The sequence below is a fragment of the Pelobates fuscus genome, chromosome 13, assembly GCF_036172605.1.
Source record: "Pelobates fuscus isolate aPelFus1 chromosome 13, aPelFus1.pri, whole genome shotgun sequence".
NCBI lineage: Eukaryota > Metazoa > Chordata > Amphibia > Anura > Pelobatidae > Pelobates > Pelobates fuscus.
The window spans coordinates 41,113,445-41,139,463 of NC_086329.1; the positions used below are offsets into that span (position 1 = coordinate 41,113,445).

The 26,019-nt window shown below is 40.1% G+C and overlaps 1 protein-coding gene across 1 annotated transcript in view; it reads left to right on the forward strand.

Moving 5' to 3' along the window:
- The window catches only part of EIF2AK4 (eukaryotic translation initiation factor 2 alpha kinase 4), a 78,645-nt gene that overhangs the window by 38,899 nt on the left and 13,727 nt on the right, over positions 1 to 26,019 (forward strand). Inside the window, exons 22-34 of the mRNA XM_063439792.1 lie at positions 2,073 to 2,148; positions 3,428 to 3,549; positions 5,953 to 6,002; positions 7,331 to 7,499; positions 7,829 to 7,945; positions 9,228 to 9,293; positions 12,685 to 12,861; positions 14,066 to 14,200; positions 15,278 to 15,388; positions 16,651 to 16,773; positions 18,394 to 18,480; positions 19,305 to 19,417; positions 21,682 to 21,740. Of these exons, the coding sequence (XP_063295862.1) occupies positions 2,073 to 2,148; positions 3,428 to 3,549; positions 5,953 to 6,002; positions 7,331 to 7,499; positions 7,829 to 7,945; positions 9,228 to 9,293; positions 12,685 to 12,861; positions 14,066 to 14,200; positions 15,278 to 15,388; positions 16,651 to 16,773; positions 18,394 to 18,480; positions 19,305 to 19,417; positions 21,682 to 21,740 (1,405 nt within the window). The remainder of the gene's footprint in view (positions 1 to 2,072; positions 2,149 to 3,427; positions 3,550 to 5,952; positions 6,003 to 7,330; positions 7,500 to 7,828; positions 7,946 to 9,227; positions 9,294 to 12,684; positions 12,862 to 14,065; positions 14,201 to 15,277; positions 15,389 to 16,650; positions 16,774 to 18,393; positions 18,481 to 19,304; positions 19,418 to 21,681; positions 21,741 to 26,019) is intronic.

Below are 26,019 nucleotides of genomic sequence, written 5' to 3' on the forward strand. Positions count from 1 at the left end.
GTGTAATAAATGACTCATTTATCCTTTTTCTTAACTGAGGTCCCTTTCCTTCATTTTCATCTGTAAATACCGAACAAAAATATTCATTGAGGCAGTCAGCTAGACCTTTATCCTCATCTACATACCTTCCTTCTTTTGTTTTTAATCTAACTAATCCTTGTTTTACTTTTCTTTTCTCATTTATGTATCTAAAAAAGGTTTTGTCCCCCTTTTTTACTGACTGTGCTATTTTCTCTTCTGTGTGTGATTTGGAAGCTCTTATAACTTGCTTAGCCTCTTTCTGCCTAATCTTATAGGTCATTCTGTCTTCCTCACTCTGGTTTTTTTTTATAATTACTAAATGCTAACTTTTTGTTTTTTACTATCTTGGCTACATCTGTGGAGTACCACAGTGGTTTCTTGAATTTTTTGCTTTTACTGACAAGCCTAATGCAATTTTCTGTTGCCTTCAGTAGTGCAACTTTTAAATAATCCCATTTCTTTTGGACTCCATTTAAATTGCTCCAGTCTGATAATGACTCCTTTACACATATTCTAATTTTGGAAAAGTCTGTTTTTCTAAAGTCTAAAACTTTTGTTTTTGTGTGGTGTGACTCAGTCACTGTTCTTATATTAAACCACACTGACTGATGATCACTGGATCCTAAACTTTCACCTACAGTAATATCTGATACCAAATCTCCATTTGTTAACACTAAATCTAGTATGGCCTCTTTACGAGTTGGCTCCTCAACGACTTGTTTTAGAGACAATCCCAGTAGGGAGTTTAGAATATGTGTGCTCCTGGCACAAGTAGCTATTTTTGTTTTCCAATTTATATCAGGAAGATTAAAGTCACCCATGATGATAACTTCCCCCTTCATTGTCATTTTAGCTATTTCTTCAACTAGTAGATTATCTAACTCTTCAATTTGTCCTGGGGGCCTATAAATCACACCTACACGAGTTACTGTGTGATTACCAAATTCTAACGTAACCCAAACTGACTCTATGTTCGCCTCACTAACCTTTATTAGACTAGATTTTATGCTATTCTTTACATACAGGGCCACCCCTCCCCCTTTCTTGCCTTTCCTGTCTTTTCTATATAAAGAGTACCCAGGTATTGCTATGTCCCAGTCATTTTTCTCATTATACCATGTCTCAGTAACAGCGACTAAATCTACACTATCAGTTGCCATTATTGCCACAAGTTCATGGATCTTATTCCCTAAACTGCGAGCATTTGTAGACATGACTCTAAGCTTATCATTTTTTAACACACTTGCTACAGGCACCTTCTGTCCTTGTTTTGGGGGACAAAAGGCCTCCAGGAAGGCCTCCAGTGCAAGTTCAACTTTTTATGCTCACAATTTAATTATTATGTGCGCACAATTTTAGCAGGTTGATAAAAGTATGCACACGTTAAAGGACTCGTTTTCCTGGGTGCCCCCACCCTCAGGGACCCACTCCTGCCGGGCTCTGGGGGAGGAAGGGGTTAAACTTACCTCTTTCTCCAGCGCCGGGCGGGGAGCTTTCCTCCTCCTCTCCTTCTTCCTTGCGACGTCATCGGCTGAATGCGCATGCGCGGCAGGAGCCGCACTCGCATTCAGCCGGTCGCATAGGAAAGCTTTATCAATGCTTTCCTATGGACGCTTGCGTGCTCTCACTGTGATTTTTCACAGTGAGAAGCACACAAGCGCCTCTAGCGGCTGTCAATGAGACAGCCACTAGAGGTTTTGGAGGCTGGATTAACCCTCAGTATAAACATAGCAGTTTCTCTGAAACTGCTATGTTTATAAAAAAAAGGGTTAATCCTAGAGGGACCTGGCACCCAGACCACCTCATTAAGCTGAAGTGGTCTGGGTGCCTAGAGTGGTCCTTTAACTATTGTGTGCAAGCTGTACTGTCTTGTGGGCACTATCTTCTAAATCATGCACACAAGAAAGTCCAGAATGCCTTTGAAAAAAATAATAATGACCTGACACCTTTTGGGGCTTAGTAGATTTCACATGTTGACAAGCTTTGTCTTTTAGTTCTGTGATGTTGTTCTAAAACTTTTTATGATCATTTATTTGAACTGCATTTCCCAGGGAAGTTTCTCTACACGCTCGGCCAAGATCCATCATCATGTTTGTGAAACAGTTTGCAGAGTATTCAAACGGCACGGTGAGTACACCATCCGTATACGTGTGCGCGGGCACACACCTGTCAGTACTGCAATAATTCAAATGAGTACCCAGTATATATCAGTAGCTACCCTTTGTTGTACTGATACCAGCAACCTATATAAATGGTTTACTCCTATTTAGGTAAAAAAAAAAAAAAATCGGTACAGGAGAACAAACTGAGGCGCAAAGTGGTCTTGCTGGTGCCATAGTGCTACTGAATAATGTAATCCAGGGTTTTATACAACGGTACAGATGTTGCAGGACATAGATCTTTGTACATTGATAAAGGGCTGTGTCCTGAAACGCTTGTGTATTTATATATCCCTGCATTAAATGTTGTGGTATAACTAGTGCACCAACAAGACCGCTTTGCACCTGACAAGTTCTCTATGCTTTCCGTTCTGCTTTAAATTTTTCAATAAACATTGAAAATATATATATATTAAATGTTTTATTGTTATGCATGCATAGCCAACAGTTAGGATTTAATCCAGCCCTTAATGTCAAAACTATTTAAAATAATTTTTCTTTTCTGCTTTACATTCTCCTGAAGTATACATTAGATGTTGCCAAAAATGTTGCCAAAAATGTGTCAAACATTATTGAAACCATATATTAATACCCTTCATGGAGACAGCTCTAGTGTAATACTCCATATGTGGTGTGTGTGTCAAAGAGCTCCACAGCAATGAAACTCTGTGTAGTGTTTTGTCTCCAGGAGATTCACACAATAAAACATACAAAAGTGTGTTTGCGTCTCTCATAGAAGCCCACAGCAATAACATGCATAGTAATATTTAGGGGGGTGTCTTGTGTATCTCCACAGTAATACATTTTTATTTGTTTTGTTTCTAAAATGTGTTTGTACAAACAACATTGATCAATTATAAATGGTTTATCATATTGCTTATAGCTAACTGTACCTTTTAAATAAATAAATGTACCTATAAATCTCTATTATGACCCACTTCCTAGTTATCCCTCCTCCCAAGTTCTCTCCTGTAACAGCAGCGCCCCTGATAGTAATTTTAAAATAATGGGTAGAAATGTATCACATTGAGACTTACTCACGGAACACAGAGTTTTAAACCATATTGCTAAATTTGCTTACATTGCAAAAGCTGTGACTAGTGGAGTTGAAGAATTTTCTAGTTCAACACAGATTTGCAGTTCGGTTTTCAATTATCTACAATTCCATGTTAGTAAATAAATGATCTGAAATGCATGTAAGCAACTGTATTCTGTTTCTGTCCCTCCCTGTTTCTGACTTGGTACAGGAGCAGTGAAGCTGCACACACCATTGCTGATGCCCAGAAGTAAAGCGCTGTCGGATGGTGGGGAATCTGCATGCTTTTTGGATCACAGTGGAATGCTCGTAACACTTCCCTACAACCTTAGAGTATGTCCCATCTCTTTATGTAGTTTGTTTTGTTTCTTTCCTATTTGGGCACGGTATTTGATGCAGCAAACGTTTTGTATTTTTTAAATTTATTTTTTTTAAATTGTATTTTATTGACATTTTAAAGACCACAAATACAGTATTTTGACAAGCGGTTGGTACATGCCATGCATGTCTGCAGATCTGCATAGAACATTAATGTAACAGTGATAACTGGGGGCAAAAAGGGTAAGCGGAGGGAGCGGAGGGAGGGGAAGTTGGGGGTAGGGGGGTTGAAGTGATCAAGTATACTCCCTTGCCATCACTGCTGACTTGGCTTGAAATTAGGTTGTACAGGAATAGGAGGGGGCAGGGGGGCAGCATTGATGCAATCCAAGTCATTGGATAAATATGGTGACCATTAGGCAGCCGTGTTACCCATTCATCTCAATTTGGAGCAGTTTACCCCAGAGAAACTAACCTGTTTATCGAACAGAAAAAGAATCAAAAATATTTAAAAAACGCAAAACTTATAAAAAAATTTTTTTGTGTATTTGACTGACAGCAAAAGTTTAAAACACTTTTTTTTCCATTTTTTTTGTTAAGCTGGAAAAGTATGCCCTTCTGGCACTGAACAGGTGAAAGCAGAGTTACAGTACAATGTATCACTCATGACTCTCTAAATTTGAAAAACCTCATAAAGTTAATTGATATATTTTTTTCTGACAAACCTAGGCATACAAACAGTTTATTATTGTAACTTAAAGGGGCTCTTTTGAGGGAAACAAAGCTTTGGGAAATTGAATATTTTGCATGGGTGGAAATTTGATATCCAATAGAATCCTAAATCTTTTATCTCTCTGTACAAAAACTCCAGCTAGAATAAAGAAACGCGGGAATTAGATGGCAATTCTAGTTTTTGTCTGTTTCCTGAACTCTGATTTTCTGATTTGACCTTGGTTTACCCAGGTGATATAGTCTGATAAGAAATAAATAACTTCACTGCTTGATCAAAGTGATAAATAATTGGATCACTTTTTAAAGATCTCCACCTTCAAGACATTACCATTATGGGAAATATCTAATAATCATCAGCAGATTTGAAATACCGTATATACTAGAGTATAAGCCGACCCGAATATAAGCAGAGGCCCCTAATTTTACCCCAAAAAACTAGGAAAACTTATTGACTCGAGTATAAGACTAGGGTGGGAAATGCAGCAGCTACTGGTAAATTTCTAAATAAAATTAGATCCTAAAAAAATTATATTAATTGAATATTTATTTACAGTGTGTGTATATAATGAATGCCGTGTGTGAGTGCAGTGTGTGTGTATGAGTGCAGTGTGGGTATATGAATGAAGTGTGAGTGTGTGTTTGTGTATGTGTTGGTGGGGGTGGGCATTTTGATATATTATTAATTATTTTATTATTATTTTTTTATATTATTATATAATTTTTATTATTATTTATTATTTAATTGAATTATTATTAAAAAAAAAAATGTATTATATATTTTTTTCGTCCCCCCTCCCTGCTTGATACATAGCAGGGAGGGGGGCTCCTTCCCTGGTGGTCCAGTGTCATTGGCAGTTCAGTTGGGGGAAAGGGGGGCTGGCAGAGCTGTACTTACCTGTCCTGCAGCTCCTGTCAGCTCTCTCCTCCGAGGTGCTGAACGGACGGCGCGGAGGAGAGAGCTGACAGGAGCTGCAGGACAGGTAAGTACAGCTCTGCCAGCCCCCCTCTCCCCCCCGGTCTGTATTATGGCAATGCAAATTGCCATAATACAGACTCTGACTCGAGTATAAGCCGAGTTGGGTTTTTTCAGCACAAAAAATGTGCTGAAAAACTCTGCTTATACTCGAGTATATACGGTAATTTTATTTTTTGTGTTATTTTTTTTTTTTTATATTGTGTTTATTTACATTTTGCAGTATACCAACAATGGGTTAGCTTAAAAGACCACTATAGTCACCCAGACCACTTCAGCTCAATAAAGTGGTTTGGGTGCCAGGACCCCAGGTTTTTACCCTTTAGATGTAGACATAGCAGTTTCAGAGAAACTGCCATGTTTTCATTGCAGGGTTAATCCAGCCTCTAATGGCAGTCTTCCTGACAGCTGCTAAAGGCGCTTCCCCGATGCTCAATAACCTATGGGCGTTATTAATGCACGCTACTCTGGCCGGGCATGTGCATTCGGCTCCACTCAGGAGCTGACGTCGAGGGGTGGGGGAGAGCCAGCGCCGAGGGAGCCTGGCACTGGAGAAAGGTAAGTGACTGAATGGGGGCACTCAGGGAGGGGGTTGGAACCTAAGGATTGTATAGTGTCAGGAAAAAGAGTTTGTTTTCCTGACACTATAGTGATCCTTTAAGGTTTGCGGTGGACATTGTAAAACTAACAAGTTAATATTTTATTTTTTATAGATTCCCTTTGCGCGGTTTGTTGCGCGAAATAATATTACAAATCTAAAAAGGTAACTTAAATTTTTTTTATTTTTTTTTATGTGAAGCTGTGCAATTATCTTCAGGTTTAGAGTAGAAGACACTTTATCAAAGCATCAAATATATCAGGGTGTATTGTAAGTGGTACTCCTTAGTATCTACGTGTGCAGTGACAATACAATTTTAATAATTAAATTCAAGCTGTCTTACATCTTTCGTGTGTGTGTGTGTGTGTGTGTGTACACTAATCAGCCACAACATTAAAACCACTGACGTGTATTGTTACAATGGCACCTGTCAAGGTGTAGGATATATTAGGCAGGAAGTCAACAGTCAGTTCTTGAATTTCATGTGTTGGAATCAGGGCAAGCCAAAAAAATCTGAGTGACTATGACATGGGCCAAATAATGGTGGCTAGGCGACTGGGTCAGAGTATCTCCAAAACTGCAAGTCTTTTGGTAGGTTTGTACCTACCAAAAGTGGTGCAAAGAAGGACAACTGGTAAACCGGCATCAGAGTAATAGGCGCCCAAGGCTCTTTGATGCACATGATGAGTGAAGGCTAGCCCGTCTGGTCTGATCACACAGAAGAGCTACTCATGTGACCTGTTACATTTTGCATAAGTACCATATCTTTCCCTTTAAAAGCTTTGTCCTATTCAATTTACATCTCATTCAATTTACATCTCTGTTACATCATCCTTAATCTCTTGCATCCTGGTTGCATTCTGCTTGTATTAATATTCCATCTGAGAGTTGTATATCTCTCTCTGCAAGTTCTTTATGTAACTGTGTGTTGGCTTTGCTGTCACGCAGTAATAAACCCCACATTTATTTTAAAGAAGTAACCTCTCATTATTGTCTACATAACTGGAACATAAAGTTTTAACCCCTAGACCAGGAGTAGGCAATCTTCAACACACCGGTTGTGTTGTCTACATCTCCCCTGATGCTTTTCCAGCATTATGGGAGATGTAGTCCACAACATCTGGAGCACTGAAGGTTGCCTACACTTGCCCTAGAAAAAAGTGCCTCGGCACCCCAACTCTGACACCTAAGACACAAAATCACATCTCATTAAGCGTCATGATAATTATCCTTATTTTATTTGGTTTAAATAATTGCACTTTCTCTACAACATCAGTTTTATTTCATGGTATGGTTTCAATGCATTGTCTTTGTTGGTCCTTTTTTTTTTTTTTTAGAAATGATAGATATTAGTGTCTGTGTTTTGTGGGGTGGCTCTCCCACGTTATTGTTTTTCTAAGTCAATCTCTGTTACTTCATTATCCTGTTGCACCAAATGCTGATTCTCGTCTAGAGTCTATACACATGTACTGAAACAATATATTGTGTTATAGATACTGTATTGAGCGAGTTTTCAGACCACGAAAACTGAACCGATGCCACCCTAAGGAACTCACAGAATGTGCATTTGATGTCATTACATCCTCTTTGAATAGCCACTTACCCATTGCAGAAACCATATACACCATATTTGAGGTTATCCAAGAATTTCCAATTTTACAGGTAACCTAGTATTTTAACATTCTTCTACCAGTCTGTGTGACTTTAACGCTCTGTATAAGTCAAACTCCAGTCCAGTAAATGCATGTTTTATATAAAGGCACACATTTTAAAGTATGACCGTTATCTCTTTGTACATCTGTGTGTACTTTGGATTTGGATTGTAAGCTCTAAGGACCAAGCCCTCTGTGCAGTTTTTCTCTCCGGTTTGATGTGTCACAAATTATACAGTTTCTGTAGGGCTGGAGTCTACTGGTCCCTTTTCATGATTAAACACGAATAACAAAGTTTATATATAATTGTCATGTAATTTTTTTTTTTTTTTCCATTAGGAAAGAAATTACAGTATTTACGTAAACCATACATCTATACTGAAAGCCATTCTTCTTCATTGTGGTGTGCCAGAGGACAAACTAACGCAGGTCTATAATATTCTGTATGATGCAATGGTAAGCACAAACAACCCTGTATTTCATTACTGTTAACATGATGGGTTTTATTACGTGATAGCATTTAAATTAGATTACTGTTTTATTATGTGCTCGCAGTGAGGACTGTCTGACAAGCTTCTCTTTAAGAACTAACTCTGGAGAACTTGGATGTTAAATGGTTTTAAAGGACCGTAATTCTAATCTGAAATAAAAGGGCAATTAAGAGAAGTTTATTAATAAAAGATTAAAAAAAACAATTCCCACTGCTTTAGAAAATATAGCAGGCCATTAGATTTAGAAAATATAGTCGGCCATCATGAGTATTTTTTTTTTTGTTCTTTATTTTTGTGCATATGATGACAACAAGCGTGTGGAGCCACAACAGCATCCACGAGCATTTTTATAGCATTTCACATTGTGGCAGTTTGGTCAGCACATTTTTATATATTATGAGGTTACCAGGCTAGTGGACATCGCTTAAATGATATAACATAGTTGGGCGGATATGCCTTTTACAAGTCTAGTTGCGCTAAAGTTTAAAAATATATAACTTATACGAAGTACGATTTATATGTCTTGGAAACATAGTATTATGATTTACTGATTAGTAAGCTAGCAGGGGTAACATTATACTATGTAAAGCAGGCTAGTATTCTAGGTTTCATGCCTATATAACGTATTGAGGGACAAGAAAGAAAAAACGGAACACATAAATTTAACTGTATGCTTTGCCAGGCAGTTCAAGGTGTAAAATAAGACTGGTTAATTACCAGCTGGTCATTGGTGACCGTTGGTTAATCATGAGTATTTTATATTGATTGCGTGTAATTTCTATTTTATTTGTTTTAGAAGAATTTTCTGAGCAAAAAAGTCAACCTTGCAGGTTGAAAAAGAAGGGCAGAAAGAGTGGATTTACTAAGCCAAAATATTTATTTTAACCTAATCACGAAGAAAACACTCCTAGTGTAAATAACTGTAACCTAACCTTCACATTGCATGTCATGTTTATAAGTGATCATAGAAGACTGACAGCTGTCCGTCTCGGATGCTTCAAGGAAAGGTTGTTTGATTTGTTTGAGATGCTCCCAAGTGGTTGCCATGCAATAAGGCAAGCTTTTTTTATGTCTATCCCCTTGTGTTGTTTATTTTTTTTTTTATTTTGGCAATATCACTTCTCCCTTTACAGTATCGAGCTTTCTTTTTTTAGAAATTTATTTTTTTTATTTTTTTGTGCCATCTCCGATCAATGTCTTCTTTATAACTTTGTAAAACTAAATAACCTCTTCTTCCTTTTCTATAGATTGAAAAGTTGACAAAAAGGGAAGTGGAAGCCAAATTTTGCAATCTCTCTCTTTCTGAGAACAATGTAAGTTGTGTATAATTTTATTTATTTTTTTCCTTTGATTTGTTTTCTCAATTTCATAATCAGCTGCCAGAAGAGGGCGCCTGTACATAAAATTCACGGTTCCACAGTGGAGCACATTTGGTTTAATAATGCTGAAATCAACGCACACACTGGTTGGTGTATGTTCATCACAAGTAATTTCTTAGGAATATTTGTAGCTTTCCAATGATCTCTAGTTTAGATCAGGGAGTAACATACCTAACTGTAAAAATGCTTCACTTTGAAATTGTATTTCATGACCTCTAACTTTTTTTTAAAAAACTTAGACCTATGATGTACTCTGTAAAGCAGGACAAAGAAATGTAAATTCAGCTGCACACATTTATGGCCAAAAATGAGAATTATTTTTACTATTTTAAATTTAATTTGATCATTACTATTATTCTAAATTTTAATAAATGAGAATTTATATATGCATATGTTGTATCAAATGTTTTTTGGTTTTGTTTTTTTATGTATAATGTGTGTCGATGGAAATTGCGGTTAAAGACGCACATCAAAAATTGCTCTGGTCCTCCAGTATAAAGCAAGCAGACTGAAGCTTGGTCCTTAAGGGGTTAAAGCAGTGGTTCCCAATCTTTTTAGGTTCAAGGTGCCCTTAATATTTCAATAATTTTCCAAGGCTCCCCAAGTCAAAATTTCTAGGTTGTATTTACTGGCGCTATAGTGTAATGTACAGTGTTGGCATGTGAAGGGGTGCTTGTACATAGTTTTAGTGTTTTAATACAGGGGTGTGTTTTGTATGTAATGTTTGAGGGGGCGTGTTTAAATATAATGTTCATTTTTAAATGCGGATGTACATTTCGGTGAATTATTTGTGTTTGAAGGGTTGTATTTGTATATCCTTTTGGAGTTTGAATGCATGTGGTTGTTTGTATGTAATATTTGTTTTAGACTGCAGGAATGTGTTTGTATGTTGTGCCGGTCTATGACTGCTTCAATGTATGCACATACACTACTATATATATGCTTCAATGTATGCACATAAACTACTATATATATATATATATATATATATATATATATATATATATATATATATTTACACTGATACATACACACAAATTAATATAGACCGCGACACATACACTGACCTATACACTCTCGCACACGCACCCTGACACACACAAACATTGATCCATGCACACACCATGATACAGATACACACACCCTGACAAACACACACACAGATGTACAACCTGACACACACACACACAGATGTACAAATGGAGGCGCACACATTATTTGCTGCCCCCATGTAGTGACCTCACAATGTCCTACCCATATGATCCGCCCATGTCATGACAGCACATATGCCCAATCCCGGAGGGACTGCTTCTACAGCAGTCTGTCTGGCTCAGGCTCCAGTAAACCCGCCACATGTGCGCATAGGCATGTGCAGCCCATTTTATTGGGGTGTGCACCAGAAAATTCTTCCCCTATGTTATTTTTTTATTGTTATGTAATGTGGATATTTTAAGAAAAAGTTAAGTGGTGTGTTATGTTGTGTAGGGTGACTGAAAGTGTTGTAGCCATGTGTGAAGTGTATGTTGTGGCTTTCTGTGCGTGATGTATAAGGCTGTGTAATGTGTGTGTGTGTATGTGTGTATAGCTGTCAGTGTCTGCGTGTGGGTAGCTGTGAGCGGTATGTGTGGCAGTGTGAGAAGCTGTGAGTGATACGTTTGGGCCGCTGTGAGTGTTATGGGTGGCAACGTGTGTCGTGTGGGAAATTTAAGTAGGAAGTAGTAGAATTTCCATTTAGTACAAGATGGGGGAAAAAAACTGCTTAGAATCCCTTGGATTGCAAGAAGATCCAATAAATCCATACTACAGGAAATCAATATAAACTGTTCCCTGGAAGCTATGATCACGAAGCTGAAGCTCAAATATTTTGGCCAGAGATGGATAGAGGACAGAGATGGATAGAGGACAGAGATGGATAGAGGACAGAGATGGATAGAGGACAGAGATGGATAGAGGACAGAGATGGATAGAGGACAGAGATGGATAGAGGACGTCACTGAAGCCACGAACATGAAGTTGTTGGAGCTCAGAGGGGCAGTGACTGACAGATGTACCTGGCGTGCTATGGTCCATATTGGGGATCGACCGATTATCGATTTTACTGTTATTATCGGCTGATATTCTGTATTTTTGGCAATATCGGTATCGGCCAATATAGCTACAGAAATTGCAGATAATACATAACAGGACCGCCGGGCTCATTACAAGCCCGGTGGTCCTGGGGGGGCCGGCAGCAAGCTGTGACTTACCTTTCCAGCAGCTCCTGTCTGAATCGGGTTACCGTGGCAAGGCGGCACGCAGGCCACGAGATTTTCACAGGGAGTGGAAGGGAGCTGCTGGAAAGGTAAGTCACAGCTTGCTGCCGGCCCCCACTGCACATCCATGCCACCTGACCACCAGGGACTGTCATAGCCCCCCTCCCTGGCTAGGTAACAAGCAGGGAAGGGGCCCAAAAATCTCTCTCCCTTCTCTCTCTCTCTCTTTTCTCTCTCTCTTTTCTCTCTCTCTCTCTCTCTCTCTCTCCCCCCCCCCCCCCCCCCCGGAGGGGGATCCGGTTCCAAGTCTGCACTCCTCAGGGCGATGCGCATCAAATTGCAGGCCCTCCTGGCGCCCACGACTCCCTGTCTGGACGTGTGCAGACACTGCCGCCATGGCACTTCTGTGGCATGAAAGGTGTGCGCTGGGCACCCCTGCCAAACGTGTGCCCTAGGCCAGCACTTACTTCGCCTATAGGTGGCGCCATGCATGTATGTACGTACGTGATATTTTTAATATCTCCAGCCACCCTGCTTTTAGCTTACCGTGTGTATACAGGAGGGTGGCTTGGAGCACTGGTCCTGCTACTGCTGGTGGGAGTGAGGAGTTTATTTAGCAGCTCCTCGAGTTCTCCTCTCCCCTCATGCTGCAGCTGCTTCCTCTCTCTACCGCGCTGTCTCATTGCATGATGCTGGGAGGAAGTCACAGGCTATCACTTCCTTCCAGCCGGCTGACTTTACAGAGGCCGTGTCGCCGTCTTAAAGGACCGCCGCAGCCGACCGGGCCCCTGTTCTGCAGTATTGTTTCCTGGTGCTATAATCATAGCACCGGGGAAACATGGGGTGCCGCGGCACACAGTTTGGGAACCGCTGGGTTAAAGTACTAAAAGTGGGGAAGTTGCCTTGACAACCAGTGGAACCAGCAGACACATTTCTTTGGAGACTATGCCTCTTCTGCATATTTGCACTGCTTTTAAGAACATACACTTTTTATATCTAATCCTGCTATATGTTTGTGTCTTTGTTTTCTGTATATTTTAATATATTTTTTACTTTTTATTTTCATGCTTTAGTTTCAGTTGAATCGCTTGTATCGGTTCATCGAACAGAAAGGCGACCTTCAAGATTTGGGGCCAATGATGGCTACTCTTACCAAGCAGAAATCGGCAGTTGGCATATTGGCAAAACAAGGTTTAAAAGACCTAGAGGAGGTCATTGGGCTGGTGAAGAGACTTGGCATTAAATTACAGGTTTGTATGAAGTATTGCTTATTAAAGGGACACTGCAGGGAATATTTGCCACCACTTTTTAATACAGAAAAATGCGCGCGCGCACACGCACACACACACACACACACACACACACACACACACACAAAAACACTGTCAAAGTTGCACATTTTCATTGTGTTCTAATTTGTTGCCTGTGACCATAATGTAGTACTAGAACTGGCCAAGTTATCCCAGTCAATACCTTCCTCCATTGACTTGAATCAAAGTATGTATCACCATGCACGCAAGTATGCCATCAAACTCACTCATACTCCTTAAGCTCTAGGGTTGCTACTATATATCTATACCCAGGATTCCATTCTTATCAAACAGTTGATCCCTGACTTGTTTATTTCATAGATGGCGAGAACACCTCTTTGAATAGTCCTCTGAGCAGATCCAATGCCATAGCTTGTTTTAGAAGTCCGAGGTCTGGAGTATGCACTATGGCAGGTGCTCCATAGATGGCATATAATTATACATACAATGCCGATACTTAAGGATTCAAAAGCTAGCTTTAAACTTGGCATTTATTAGAAACAAATTAAAGAAAAAAAATACAACTAGTCCACTGTTAGGTCTACAGCAGAGTATGCCGATTGCTTGTCAAAAATAAAGCCCAGCCCAAAAGCTTAAAATTATTGGCTTTCATCTCATGTGCCTTTAGCGCTTGCAATGAACACTTATTTATAGGTGACCCCTGATTTGTATAAGAGTTTTACGTGTGTTTGTTATTTATGAACTAATGTACTCTGTTACAATTAGAAAAGAAAATAATGGCTCCAGATGCAAAGTTAATCTACCTTGCTCTGTTGCTTTAAGTGGGCTAGGTAGGTAAAATGGGCATAACCCACTACAGACGTCCCCAGAACACAGAGACCAATGAATGCAAGGCACCTCCCAAAAAGAGGAGGGCACCTGACTTTATTGAAATTACCACCAATTGATAATCATTCCCACAGGTTAAAATAAATAATTTAATTAAACTTTATTGAAACTTGTGTAGAACAAACGGGTTAAAAATAAGTGTAGTAAGTGCAACACGTGTACTGTGAATTACAGAATGGAGGGGCAAAAAATGATTATAGATCAGATGGAGAAAAGGCAAAATATAGGGATCAATTAGTTGGACTATAAATTTGGATTTCAAAACCTGTTTTTTTTTTCTTTTCTTCATTTTTAGATTATTGTGAACTTCGGACTGGTGTATAAAATGCAGCAGCATAGTGGGATCATTTTTCAGTTTATTGCTTTTATTAAGCGCAGGCAGAGGATTGTTCCTGACATACTTGCAGCTGGTGGAAGATATGACCATCTGGTGAGAACAGATTTTGAGATTTTCCGGTGTAACGTAGGAGCGCATACAGTCCCTGAACAAATAATCTTTTGTTTTCCCAAATAGTCAATTGTGATGGAAATATGACCGTGATAGATGTGCAAATCTGCAACCGAACCCTGATGCTTTTTTTTTTTTTTATCTCGTTGAGATCGGTGCTGGAGGGGACAAAAAAATAAAATTTAAAACTTAATCAATGGGTTTTCATGACTCAAAGTTACTTTCTATCATCATGAACGAACAATGCGGGAATAGTGTGGCTTAAATATGGGTCCCTTGTATTGACTAAATATAATGGGAAGAAAATCAGCATAGCAGGTATTATACAGTCAGCATGACCCCCATGGTAACAGTGGTGCCCTTATCCAGTTACATACCATCCTTGGTGCCTGCTGGTATAGATGAAACTGAGGGTAGCAGTTTGAAATTATAACAAAGGCTTATCTCTTCACTGCTATATTGTAGCAGAGAACAGAAAGTACGGAAGTGGTGCAGATAGTCCGTTCCCCATGGAAGACTACTGGTTAAAGGCAGTGATGCTGTAGTGAGGAGCCATTCACAAATCTAGGATTGCTGTAGTTCTGCCACGGTTTTCACGATATTCTACTAATTGGTTGGCATAGGCCATGCCATTCCAGCTTTGTTACATGTGTCTTAGGAGACCACTCCAGGGTTCTGAAAGCTTTTACTACACTCACAGGAGCACCTTTTTAAATTTGGGGCAAAACTACGACATTTAATATTGCTCATACAGATAATCATGTAAATTATCCTTTAGCTAATATTATAGTTACTTTGAGATTTCGACCGTTTGGAGTTGACATTGAAACTTCTGTTTTCCATTAAACCAAATTTAATGAAATTGATAAATAGACTATTTAACTCGAGCCATAATCCCACCAGCATGTTGCATTGTTTGGAAACACTAAATTTACTAGATGGTGTACTCCCTAAACCAAGAACTGTGTAGAATTGATGAGGAATATTAAGATCCCATTGATCTGTGTCTTCCTCTGATAATTGTATGTATGTGGACATTTTGTTTTTCTTCTTCTTTAGATTTCCCAGTTTAGAGGACCTCAGACTGGAGCGTTGTCTCTACCTTACGCTGTTGGTGTTAGCATAGCAATAGATAAGATATGCGCTGCACTCTCCAGTTCTGATGAATATGTAAGTTTATGGCGACAGTGATCCGTTTTTCTCGAAAATGTTTCTTATTTTATCCTGTTAACGCTACCTCTCTTAATAAGGGTTAGAGTTAGGTTAGGTAGTAATAAGATAAAATGAATATTTGAATATGCCCAAGCTACAATATTTTTTTGTGGGGTGGATCAAATCGGAAAAATAAAGTGAAACATAATTGTATTTTTTTATTTATTTACATTTTTTTATTTTTATTAGTGCAGTGTGAAAGAATACAGGTTTGTAAGGACATTTCAGCAATATGACATTCAGCAAGAGAAATTGCAAATTATATTGGGACGTGTCAAAAATACTGCACTTCAGATTAAACCAAAGCATAAGAAAATATAAAAGGGAGGGAGAGAGTGCTTTGATGCAGAGAAAAACAGACACAGAGTGCCTCAAGTAGTCGTGCAGACAGCCGTGACCGCTTGGTAGTGAGATTTAGCCTATGCCCTGGATGGGAAAGACCTCCGCTTCAGATATCAGGCGCAGTCCTGTTAAGCAAACTTCATAGTGCCCAGGAATATTTTTCAGCTCCAGGCTCCAACAGGAAACCTAGTACATTGTCCCTTTTGGGGGGAATTCTCCCAGGTATTTGGACTCTGCCTAGGGGAGGTTCCTGGCCCAGATTGCGTGGGTCAGCCCTCTCTGCCATTGTGATCTACTTGCCCAGATGATCAGGCAGCTGGTGTGGTCTGTGCCAGGAAGGTCTCCCTCCAGTTCCGGTAGCCGTCCATCTCCAGCAGCTGCGAAGCAACTTGGTCCACCACGATCTTGAGGCTCTATTAGCCATGCACCTCCACAGGACTTGGATATGCTTCGTGTCAAGAGATGGGTGAGTAACAGGTTCTACAGCGACCGGGATACCTCCCACTGGTCTAGAGTGGGATGAATACGGGACTCTCCAACAGTCTTGTCAGTGTTTGGACCACGCTACACTGCACTGCCTAAAAGTTGGGCACTCTACCGCCAGCCACTGCTGCGTTACAGCAGAGTTCCTGGTGGCTCCTGTATTCAACTAGGTAGCCGCCGGAGGCAATAACTTAGCAGGGAGAGCTGGCAGATCAAGATTACAGGCATTTCACAGGAGGAGTACTCTCTGCATGCAACTGCTCAGCATGGCAGTCAAGCCCCGACCCCGGCTAATCCTTTTATTTGCAGAAGTTTTACATTTGTGTTTTGTGTGCAGCATTTTTATTTTGAACTGCAACAGTCCTGCATGTCTAAAACAATCTTGTATATTGTAGGTGAGCAGCTGTGACTTGCTAGTTGTAAGTGCCGGGCAGATGTCTGTAAATAGAGCAATCATAATCATTCAGAAGCTGTGGACTGCGGGCATTACAGCTGAGATCATGTATGACTGGTCAGAGGTAAGTGACAGAAGCCAGAGTTTTATTCTGTGTTTGTCAATATAGGATAATTTACTTACTAAGCACATTGCATAGGAGCTGAAGTGAAAAAATTATCTATGTTTAGATAGCAGAATAGCAGGTAAAAATTACAAGTAAGAAAAAAACTGGTTTAGAATGGATTGCCTTTGCTCCCTTGGTAATGTCACCATGCAACGTAATGGAGATATTGCCATTTGCATTTGTGCATACACTGTGATATAAGAAATAGGTTGAAGACCTCTATTTTTTTTCTTACATTTCCTATATTGCACATTGTGTTTAAATTTCTAATGATCTCATGTTCTGTTAATATACTGCAGGGGCCTCCAGTGTGTGATTTACGTTTAACAGGAGATAAGAACTAAAGTAAATACAATGTGCAGTTAGATTAAATTGAAAATGAAACATTTCTTTCATGCATGCTGTGTCAGTCACAGCCAGGGGAGGTGAGGCTAGGGCTGCATAAACAGAAACAAAGGTGATGTTACTACTAAATAGAGAATTAAGCAATAAGACTGCAAGGGCATGATCTAAACACCCAAACTGTTACATAAAGCTCAATTAATGTGTAGAGTACTCCTTTAAAATGTGGAGCTTGAAATATATTGAATAGAGGATCCCTGACAGGGAAACTTATATTATTGGAAAAGAATAACATTGAGGGATTCTGGAGTCAAATAAATAAACCCAAACAATAAAGAATGAGTCATGTCTTAATGTCAGCAGGAGCCTGAGATGGTGTTATGGTCCCCTAATACACGCGTCAGCTCTTGGCACAGAAAATAGGTCATAGCCAGTCGTAGCGAATAACTTTGTTTTCACTTCTTGCACATTAACAGCTGAACCCCAATTCCCAGAAACCACCTTTACAGCACTATTTTTTGGTGGAAACCGAGAAACACCACCTGTTAGGAGGGGGTGGCACAAAGGGTGGACTTATGGATCAAAAAACAAAAAAAACACACTACCTTGCTTGAGTAACTCTCTTACCTAAATATACATTACACTTAATGCATAGTTGCCTGTAGTGCTTCACCGAGCTACTTTGGGTGTCTCCATCCATGTCATACTATGTAGCTGGTCCTCAAACACAAAGAGTTTTACAAATAGGTCTTTGGCCCATGCAGAATATTTCAAAATTAATTCCTGCACTCAAACTCCCACTACTCCTGGGCGGAAGCAATGACTATAGTACACATCAGCCCCAATACATACAATAAAAAAAACAAAGAAAAGTGTTAGTGTAGGACTCTCCTAAGAGGTTTGCTGTGACGTGGCAGATGAGCTTGCTCTTAAATGGCCTCTGGAGTGATACTGAAAACCTCCAGTTATTTAAATTTGCCTAGGGATTTGGCATAGTGCCCATGCAGAAACTTGCTAGAGGTGCAAAAAAATAAACCACTTTCTGGATTTATTTTTTATTGCCAATATCTGTAATGTTCAGGAGTGATTTGTATAGCCTTTGATCTTGCTTCACACACACACACATATCTAATCTTGACTCCACTCCATAGTCGCAATACATGTAGCACATAATGCCTTATTGCCTCTACCAGAAATTTACAAAAATTGCTTCAAGTAATGTCCTGTTTATTTTAGTCCCAAGATGAATTACAAGAATATTGCTGGCTTTCTGGGATTACATACGCAGCAATTATCTCGGACAAAGAAGGAAACCACATCAAGGTAGAGATTTAATAATTATTTGTTTTCTTCTTCATGTAATATAGTTATACCAGCACTAGTGTAATACTTAAATTTGCATCACAAGCTATTTCAGTCCAGGCACAGCATGGCACACAATGCAAATGAGGTAGAGAAATAGAAGCAATGTAAGCTTTGTCTGTGCTGACTGCTAGATGCATAGGACAGAGCTTATAGCAATAAATGACAGTGAGCCAAGATGGGGGCGCTCAGTTGAAGGATAAATAGGTGTCTATTTCTACATTTAAATTTGTATTTCAAGCCTCAAAATACATATTTGTTTAATTTATAAGGATAAACATAATATTAAAAATAATGGAACATGACCGATTCCATTTAAAAAAAACAAAAAACATTTCACAACAAGTAAAATCCTTTTTGAAGCAGTGTTTTGAAGATCTAATTGTCTAATGTCTAATTGATGGTTGTTTCATGTTTTGAGTTTTGCCAGCAGCAAAACTGCTCATTGAGGTATATACTCGATACCCTTGTGTAGTTTAGCTGATTAGATCATATCTCTATATTCACATTGTTAGGAAGCATTTACTATAGGAACAGTATGAAAACGGTGCCCCGACTTCTGTTATTTCGTAACATTTAACATTGTGGTATCGTTAAGTGATTTATAGTAGATCAGATGGATGAACTACACTAGGGTATTGGCATACTGTGTAAAGTACCATGGTAAAGTAACTGTCCCTATACAAGTAGCGGTAATTGAGATAACACAAATCCTGATTTACCTTGGTTGCCATAGAAGATATTTTGTATATAAGCAGTTTTTCCCCTTTCTTCCATTGAAACAGTTGAAAACATTTGAAAAGGACAGGCAAAGTGAGAAGAGAATATTAGAGGCTGACTTTGTGGATCACCTGGTAACAAAACTTCGGCTGAAATCCTTTGAAGAAAGGAACAACAGGTATGTTTTATGGTTGTCATTTATAGAGGGAGCAGCAATACTTGTGTATTTTTATACACAATTGAGGGGTACTGCTATTATAATGCCGATTGATTTGCATTTTTATGGCTGATATACATGTATACCAGGGCTCGACAAAGCCTGGGAGATAATGGTGGGGGGTCGTGGAGGCAAGCGGCATGCTGGGGGGGGTCATGGAGGCTAGCTGTGCTAATAGTAGGCGGGCGGCGAGGGAACTGTGATGTCTCTGCTCTGCTCTCCCGAGCGCAGCTTAGTGAGACTGGGGAAGGAATATGACGTTCTATTCCAGCCCCTGCCTCATTAAGCAGCGCGTGGGGGAGCAGAGCAGAGACATCACAGTTCTCTCGCCTCCCAGCAGCAATACACCCAGCTAGCCGCCTGCCCCAACGACCCCCCCCCCCCCCCCCCACGTGAGTGTATGGGTCGCTCTGTCATAGTGTGTGTGTGTGTGTCATGGTATGTGTCTGTCAGTCTGTTTGTCATGGTATGCGTGAGTGTCAGTCATAGTGTATGTGTGTGTGTGTGTGTGTGTGTTTTACCAGACCCCTTCCGTTCGCAAGGGAATGGTGTTTTTACTCACCTTTTTTTCCCACGCCATGCTGGTCTCCCCTCGACTAGCACTGCCTCTATGGGTGAGATTATCAGGCTTGATGCATATCTGTGTGTAACATTTAGCACCTCCATACAAAGCGTGGAGACACTGAATGTAGGTGCTGCACACTGTGCAACACTGACCAAGGAAGCACCTCTAGTGACCATCTGAGTGACGGTCACTAGAGGTGTCACTAGGAAGCAATGTAAACACTGCCTTTTCTCTGAAAAGTCAGTGTTTACATTGAAAAACCTGCAGGGACAGGCTATAGACACCAGAACCACTACATTAAAGGAACACTATAGTCACCTAAATTACTTTAGCTAAATAAAGCAGTTTTAGTGTATGGATCATTCCCCTGCAATTTCACTGCTCAATTCACTGTCATTTAGGAGTTAAATCACGTTGTTTCTGTTTATGCAGCCCTAGCCACACCTCCCCTGGCTATGATTGACAGAGCCTGCATGAAAAAAAAAACTGGTTTCACTTTCAAACAGATGTAATTTACCTTAAATAATTGTATCTCAATCTCTAAATTGAACTTTAATCACATACAGGAGGCTCTTGCAGGGTCTAGCAAGCTATTAACATAGCAGGGGATAAGAAAATCTTAATTAAACAGAACTTGCAATAAAAGCCTAAATAGGGCTCTCTTTACAGGAAGTGTTAATGGAAGGCTGTGCAAGTCACATGCAGGGAGGTGTGACTAGGGTTCATAAACAAAGGGATTTAACTCCTAAATGGCAGAGGATTGAGCAGTGAGGCTGCGGGGGCATGTTCTATACACCAAAACTGCTTCATTAAGCTAAAGTTGTTCAGGTGACTATAGTGTCCCTTTAAGCTGTAGTGGTCCTGGTGACTCTTATGTCCCTTTAAGAATTGTGTTTTTGTCGAATATAAAGCTATGTTTATAGAGCAAAAAAAATAAAAAAATCTGGCTCCTAACTTTTTTAAGCTGGCTCCTAGAATCAAGGCAAATTTGTCAAGCCCTGATTTACACCTCTTTTCTATGGGTGCCAGGGGTTAGACATCATCCCCAAGTTTACAAACTGGGCATCCTACAATCTCATTCACTAATATGTTACAAATCTTTCAATTGATTGAGTTAGAACAGTCTAATAGCATTCTAGACCTAGACAACATCCTTTCGAACATCCAGAAAACTGGCCTTCAGGATTCTTTACTACGAGTTATTTTATATATATTTATAAAATATATACATTTTATATATATATATAAAACATGTAATATTTAGTATATTGCATGTTGTCCAGTGAACAGGCTGATGGCTGCCATGGTGTTGGCTTAATACATAGCTGTTTTAAACACTTTACCCAATTTTTCTTTCAAATTACCTGCCACTGATATCATTGTAGGTCAGTAATGAATAACCTTGGCACAGCAGATGTTTTTGAAAAAACATTTCCCATGATGCTTAGCCAGTCTTTATTGGCAGGCCTCTCATAAACCATGAACTCGTATGCCTGCAGAAAAGTTCTTCTTGTATATAATTTGTAAAGATGTTGTGACATTTCTTGTTAAATGCTTGTAATATTTAATTATTTTCAGATTGACATTGCCTTCTAAAACCAAGAAACAACCAGTCCAGTGTTTTAACAAGCTTTTTCTTTCTTCCCCTCTGCATTTTTAGAGAAGTATCAGACAGTGTATCTGTTCAGAATGTGAAGGGATCTTTTTCAAATTCGCAGAGTAAGTTATGAAATTCTAATTCAAACACTTTAGTGGGTTAATGCTGGCCGCATACATTGCATTCTTACAGTACACAGAGTATGTCTTTGTATAAAGCACTCAAACTGTATTTGTTGGGAACTGAGATATAATGACCATTTTAAATGCAAGTATAGAAGAAAAAACACATCCCATTCCTGCAGTTGAGCTACATCTACAATACAAAAAAAGTGTAGATATTCTAAACTTGCACCCCTAGCTCATGATGCATAGACCTTTACTTAACCATACCTTGCTATAGAAGCTGAAAAGATAATTTGAGTTTGCTGTATTATGAATGTATTATGAATGTATTAACTGGACATTGCAGGCCTAACATCTAAAAGAACATATTTGACAATTGTGTGTGTGTGTATATGTGTGTGTCTTCTGCTTGTAATGTATTACGTTTGCTTCTGGTGAGTACAGTGAGTTTATGCAGCTGCGTAAATTCATGTAGGGATAAAGAATGTTAAAGTGGTTTGAGTGAAGGAGGTTTAAGGTTAGAGAAGGGTTAATGTCCGAGGTAGATTTCATAGGGTGTTTAGTACTAAAACGATTAACCGCATGAGAGGGGTTTAAGTGGTAGTACAAAGGCTGCGTAGGATTGCGTTTAGGGCTAGAGTTGGGTTAAATTTGGTATTTGGGTACATGAGGTGTTTGGTTTTTAAAAGGAGTCAGATATAGTTATAATAAAGGGTTACGTTTAGGCTTTGAGTGCTGGAGTATGAAGAATTATTTACAAAATACTCTTCTTTACAATGTCTTCTGTAGTCCAGTCATATTGATGATATTAGAGCTGCAGAAGAGGTTATACAGTGTGCATCACTGAGCGCTTCCCCTGCTCCTCCTGCAAGGCACTTCCTGTGTGAGAGGTTACTAGTGGATAGATGGGAAGCGATCCCTTCCTCTTACTGTCCAGCCTCACACACAGACACTGGAGGAGCTGGGACAGCACTGAGTTTCACACCCTCTATAAGCATTTCAGCAGCTCTGCTATTAAGCATAGGGGCTGACTGGACTACAGATGACACTGACTAAGGCTCCTCGTACTTCTCTCCACACCAGCCCATTTTTTTTCCAGTTTATAATTTTCATTATAGCATATCATGTTCACACATGAGAAATTATTATTTATAAAGCACCAACAAGTTCCATAGCGCTGTACAATGGGTCGACGAATAGACACGTATTTGTAACCAGACAAGTTGGACACACAGGAACAGAGGGGTTGCGGACCCTGCTCAATGAGCTTACATGCTAGAGGGAGTGGGGTAATGTGACACAAAAGGTAAGGGTAGGGTAGAAAAGTAGGTTGCTAGGATAGTATTCACTGAGGGCTTAGTGTTTTGTTTGATGACAGTTGCAGGAGAGGAATCAGGCTGCGGGGAGGGAAAGCTGTTCACAATTTAATAATATGCATTCCTAAAGAAGAAAGTTTTCAAAGATTTCTTTTAAAGGACTGGAGATTGGGTGAAAGTCTAACAGAGAGGGGAAAGGCGTTCCATAGAAATGGTGCAGCCCTAGACAAGTCTTTAAGGCGTGCGTCAGAGGTAGGAGTACGGACAGATGTTAGACGTAGGTATCCGGCAGAGTGTAGAGGCCTAGACGGGGCCTATTTGTGTATTAGTGAGGATAAGTTGGTGAGAGCAGCATTGTGTAGAGATTTGTAAGCAAGTATCAGGATCTTAAATTGAGTCCTATAACTTACGGGGAGGCGTGGAGGTGCGGGCGGACAGGAAGATGAGCCTTGCTGCCGCATTCATTATAGACTGTAACGGGGCAAGTTGGGAACACGTAAGACCACTGAGAAGCAGATTACAGTAGTCAAAGCGAGAGAGGACAGCAGCATGGACAAGCACCTTTGCCATATCAGGCGTTAAATAGGGTCGGATGCGCGCAATATTTTTGAGATGGAAGCGGCAGGATTTGGCAATTGATTGGACATGAGGGGTGAAGGAGAGGTCGGTGTCAAAGAGAAAACCTAGGCAGCGAGCCTTAGAGGTAGAGCGGTAGTAGCACCATTGATTTGAAGGGACACAGACAAGGGAGTATATAAACACTTGAGGGTGGGAAGACCAGAAGTTCTGATTTGGACAGGTTCAGTTTAAGGAAATGAGCAGCTATCCAATTGAAAAATAGCAGAGAGGCAGTCAAAGACACGAGTCGAGGGGTGGTGAGAGATCAGGGGAGGACAGATACATTTGTGTGTCATCCGCATAGAAATGATACTGGAAGCTGATGAGTTTACCAAGGGAGGCAGTGTAGATTGAGAACAATAGGGGACCAAGGACAGACCCTTTGGGGCACACCAACAGAAAGGGATTGGGGAGAAGAGGCAGAACCAGAGAAAGAAACTATGAATGAGCGCTGGGAGAGGTAGGAAGAGCACCAGTAGAGAGCGGAGTGGAAGCTGTTGATGATCAACAGTGTCAAAAACAGCAGAAAGGTCAAGGAGAATTAAAGTAGTGGCCATGAGATTTTGCAGTGATAAGATCATTGGATACTTTGGTCACAGATGTTTCAACAGAGTGACGAGCACGGAATCCAGACTGAAGCATGTCAAGTCGAGTGTTGGATTCGAGGAGTTCTGTCAATCTCGCATACACAACTCTTAAGGATCTTGGTGACAAATGGCAGTAGCGAGATAGGGCGGTAGTTGGATGGGAAATTAGGGTTACGGTTTCGTGTTTGAAGGGTAGAGGAAATGTGCCAGAGGATAGGGAGAGATCGAAAATTTTAGTGAGAGGAAGAGCAAGAGAAGGAGACAAAGTGCGGATGAAATACGAAAGAATAGGTTCGAGGGAACCGGTTGTGCTGGAGGAATGGAGCAGACCAGAAATAAAGCATATTCTCCCACATTTTGAGTGAAACATAGAATAACAATGATTTAGGTTACATAGGCATGAGATAGAAATGTATAGAGCTGAATTCAAGCTGTATTGGTAAATGCTAGCGATAGGTTGAACAATTTTTAAATGGTGTCTGATATCTGAAACAGGTGAACTGTTGTTCTGCTGGGCACTAGTAAAATTGGAGAGAAACTGATTTCAACCAATGTCACAGGTAGGCTAGAGAGAACTTCTTAGTCTCAGGCTTCTTTCCTCCTCTCGCCCCTTCAGAACTCTGTGAGAATTGCTGAATTTCCTATTATGGCATAAAACTTTGGGTTAAAGTGCCTCCGTTTCACACCCCTTCAAGCCCAGGCCTTAATGGGAGCCAGTGCCCATGCCCGTGGATCCCCCTACTCTGTGTGGCAGAATCGTGGGCCCACAGATCCTCTGGAACTCTGAGACCCCTTCTCTGTGAACCTGTATGGGCCCAATCCCGGAAGAAGAGCTGGTAGTCAAGGCAGCAACATGGATCTTCTTTATAGCAGGGAAGGTTGGGGTGCAAGGTCTGCTATTGATCCTGTGCCAAAACGCCTAGTTATCAAATTTAGTATTGAAGGTGTCCCTCCATGTCCGGCTCCTTTAGGACTGCTTGACCTTGCCAAAGCTCTGCTATGGCCACCATGTTAGGCGCCATCTTAGACTCTACAGTAGCTGAAGTTTAGGTCTAAACTGCAGAGATGCGTTCAGTGCGAACCGAGATATCCCCCACAGTTCCAACGAGGGGGGGCGGCAGGGTTGTAGTTGCTTTGTTGTTGGACATGCGTCCAGAGCCAGAAGTTTGTCTGCCGCCTCCAGCGGATGGACTGCCAGTCCTGTTAGGCCTCAGAATCCGTATCCTGCATTGCACCACAGCGTGGGCTTATGGGGTTACAGCTTATTGAATTGCAGTTTCACAGCCCACACCAAAGTTGGCCAACACCGTTTTTATAAGGAATTTGCTTGATTTTTATCATACAAAGATAATGAAAATAATTAACCTAGGGCCAAATTTTAGATATCACAAGGTAGAGGGCACAAAAAAAGGGGGTAACCCCTAAATGGTGAATATCATAGAGAATAAACAAAAAAAGAAAAACATGCCATTCTACCTGTGTATGATTTACTGAGAAGATTATAGGCTTAAAAAGTAACTTTTAATAAATAAATCTAAAATAAAAATATATTAAAGAAAAATCATATGAACAACAGGAGTGGGTGGAGACTATACAGTGAGTAAAACTCTGACTACTTATACAAGCTGTAAAAGTGTATACATAACACTAATGCTGAAGCAATACTGTTTTGCTACAATATAACATCAGTGTATTCCCAAGTAATAGAAGTGATACTATATTATATATCACTAATAGCTGTAACAAGAGGGGGGA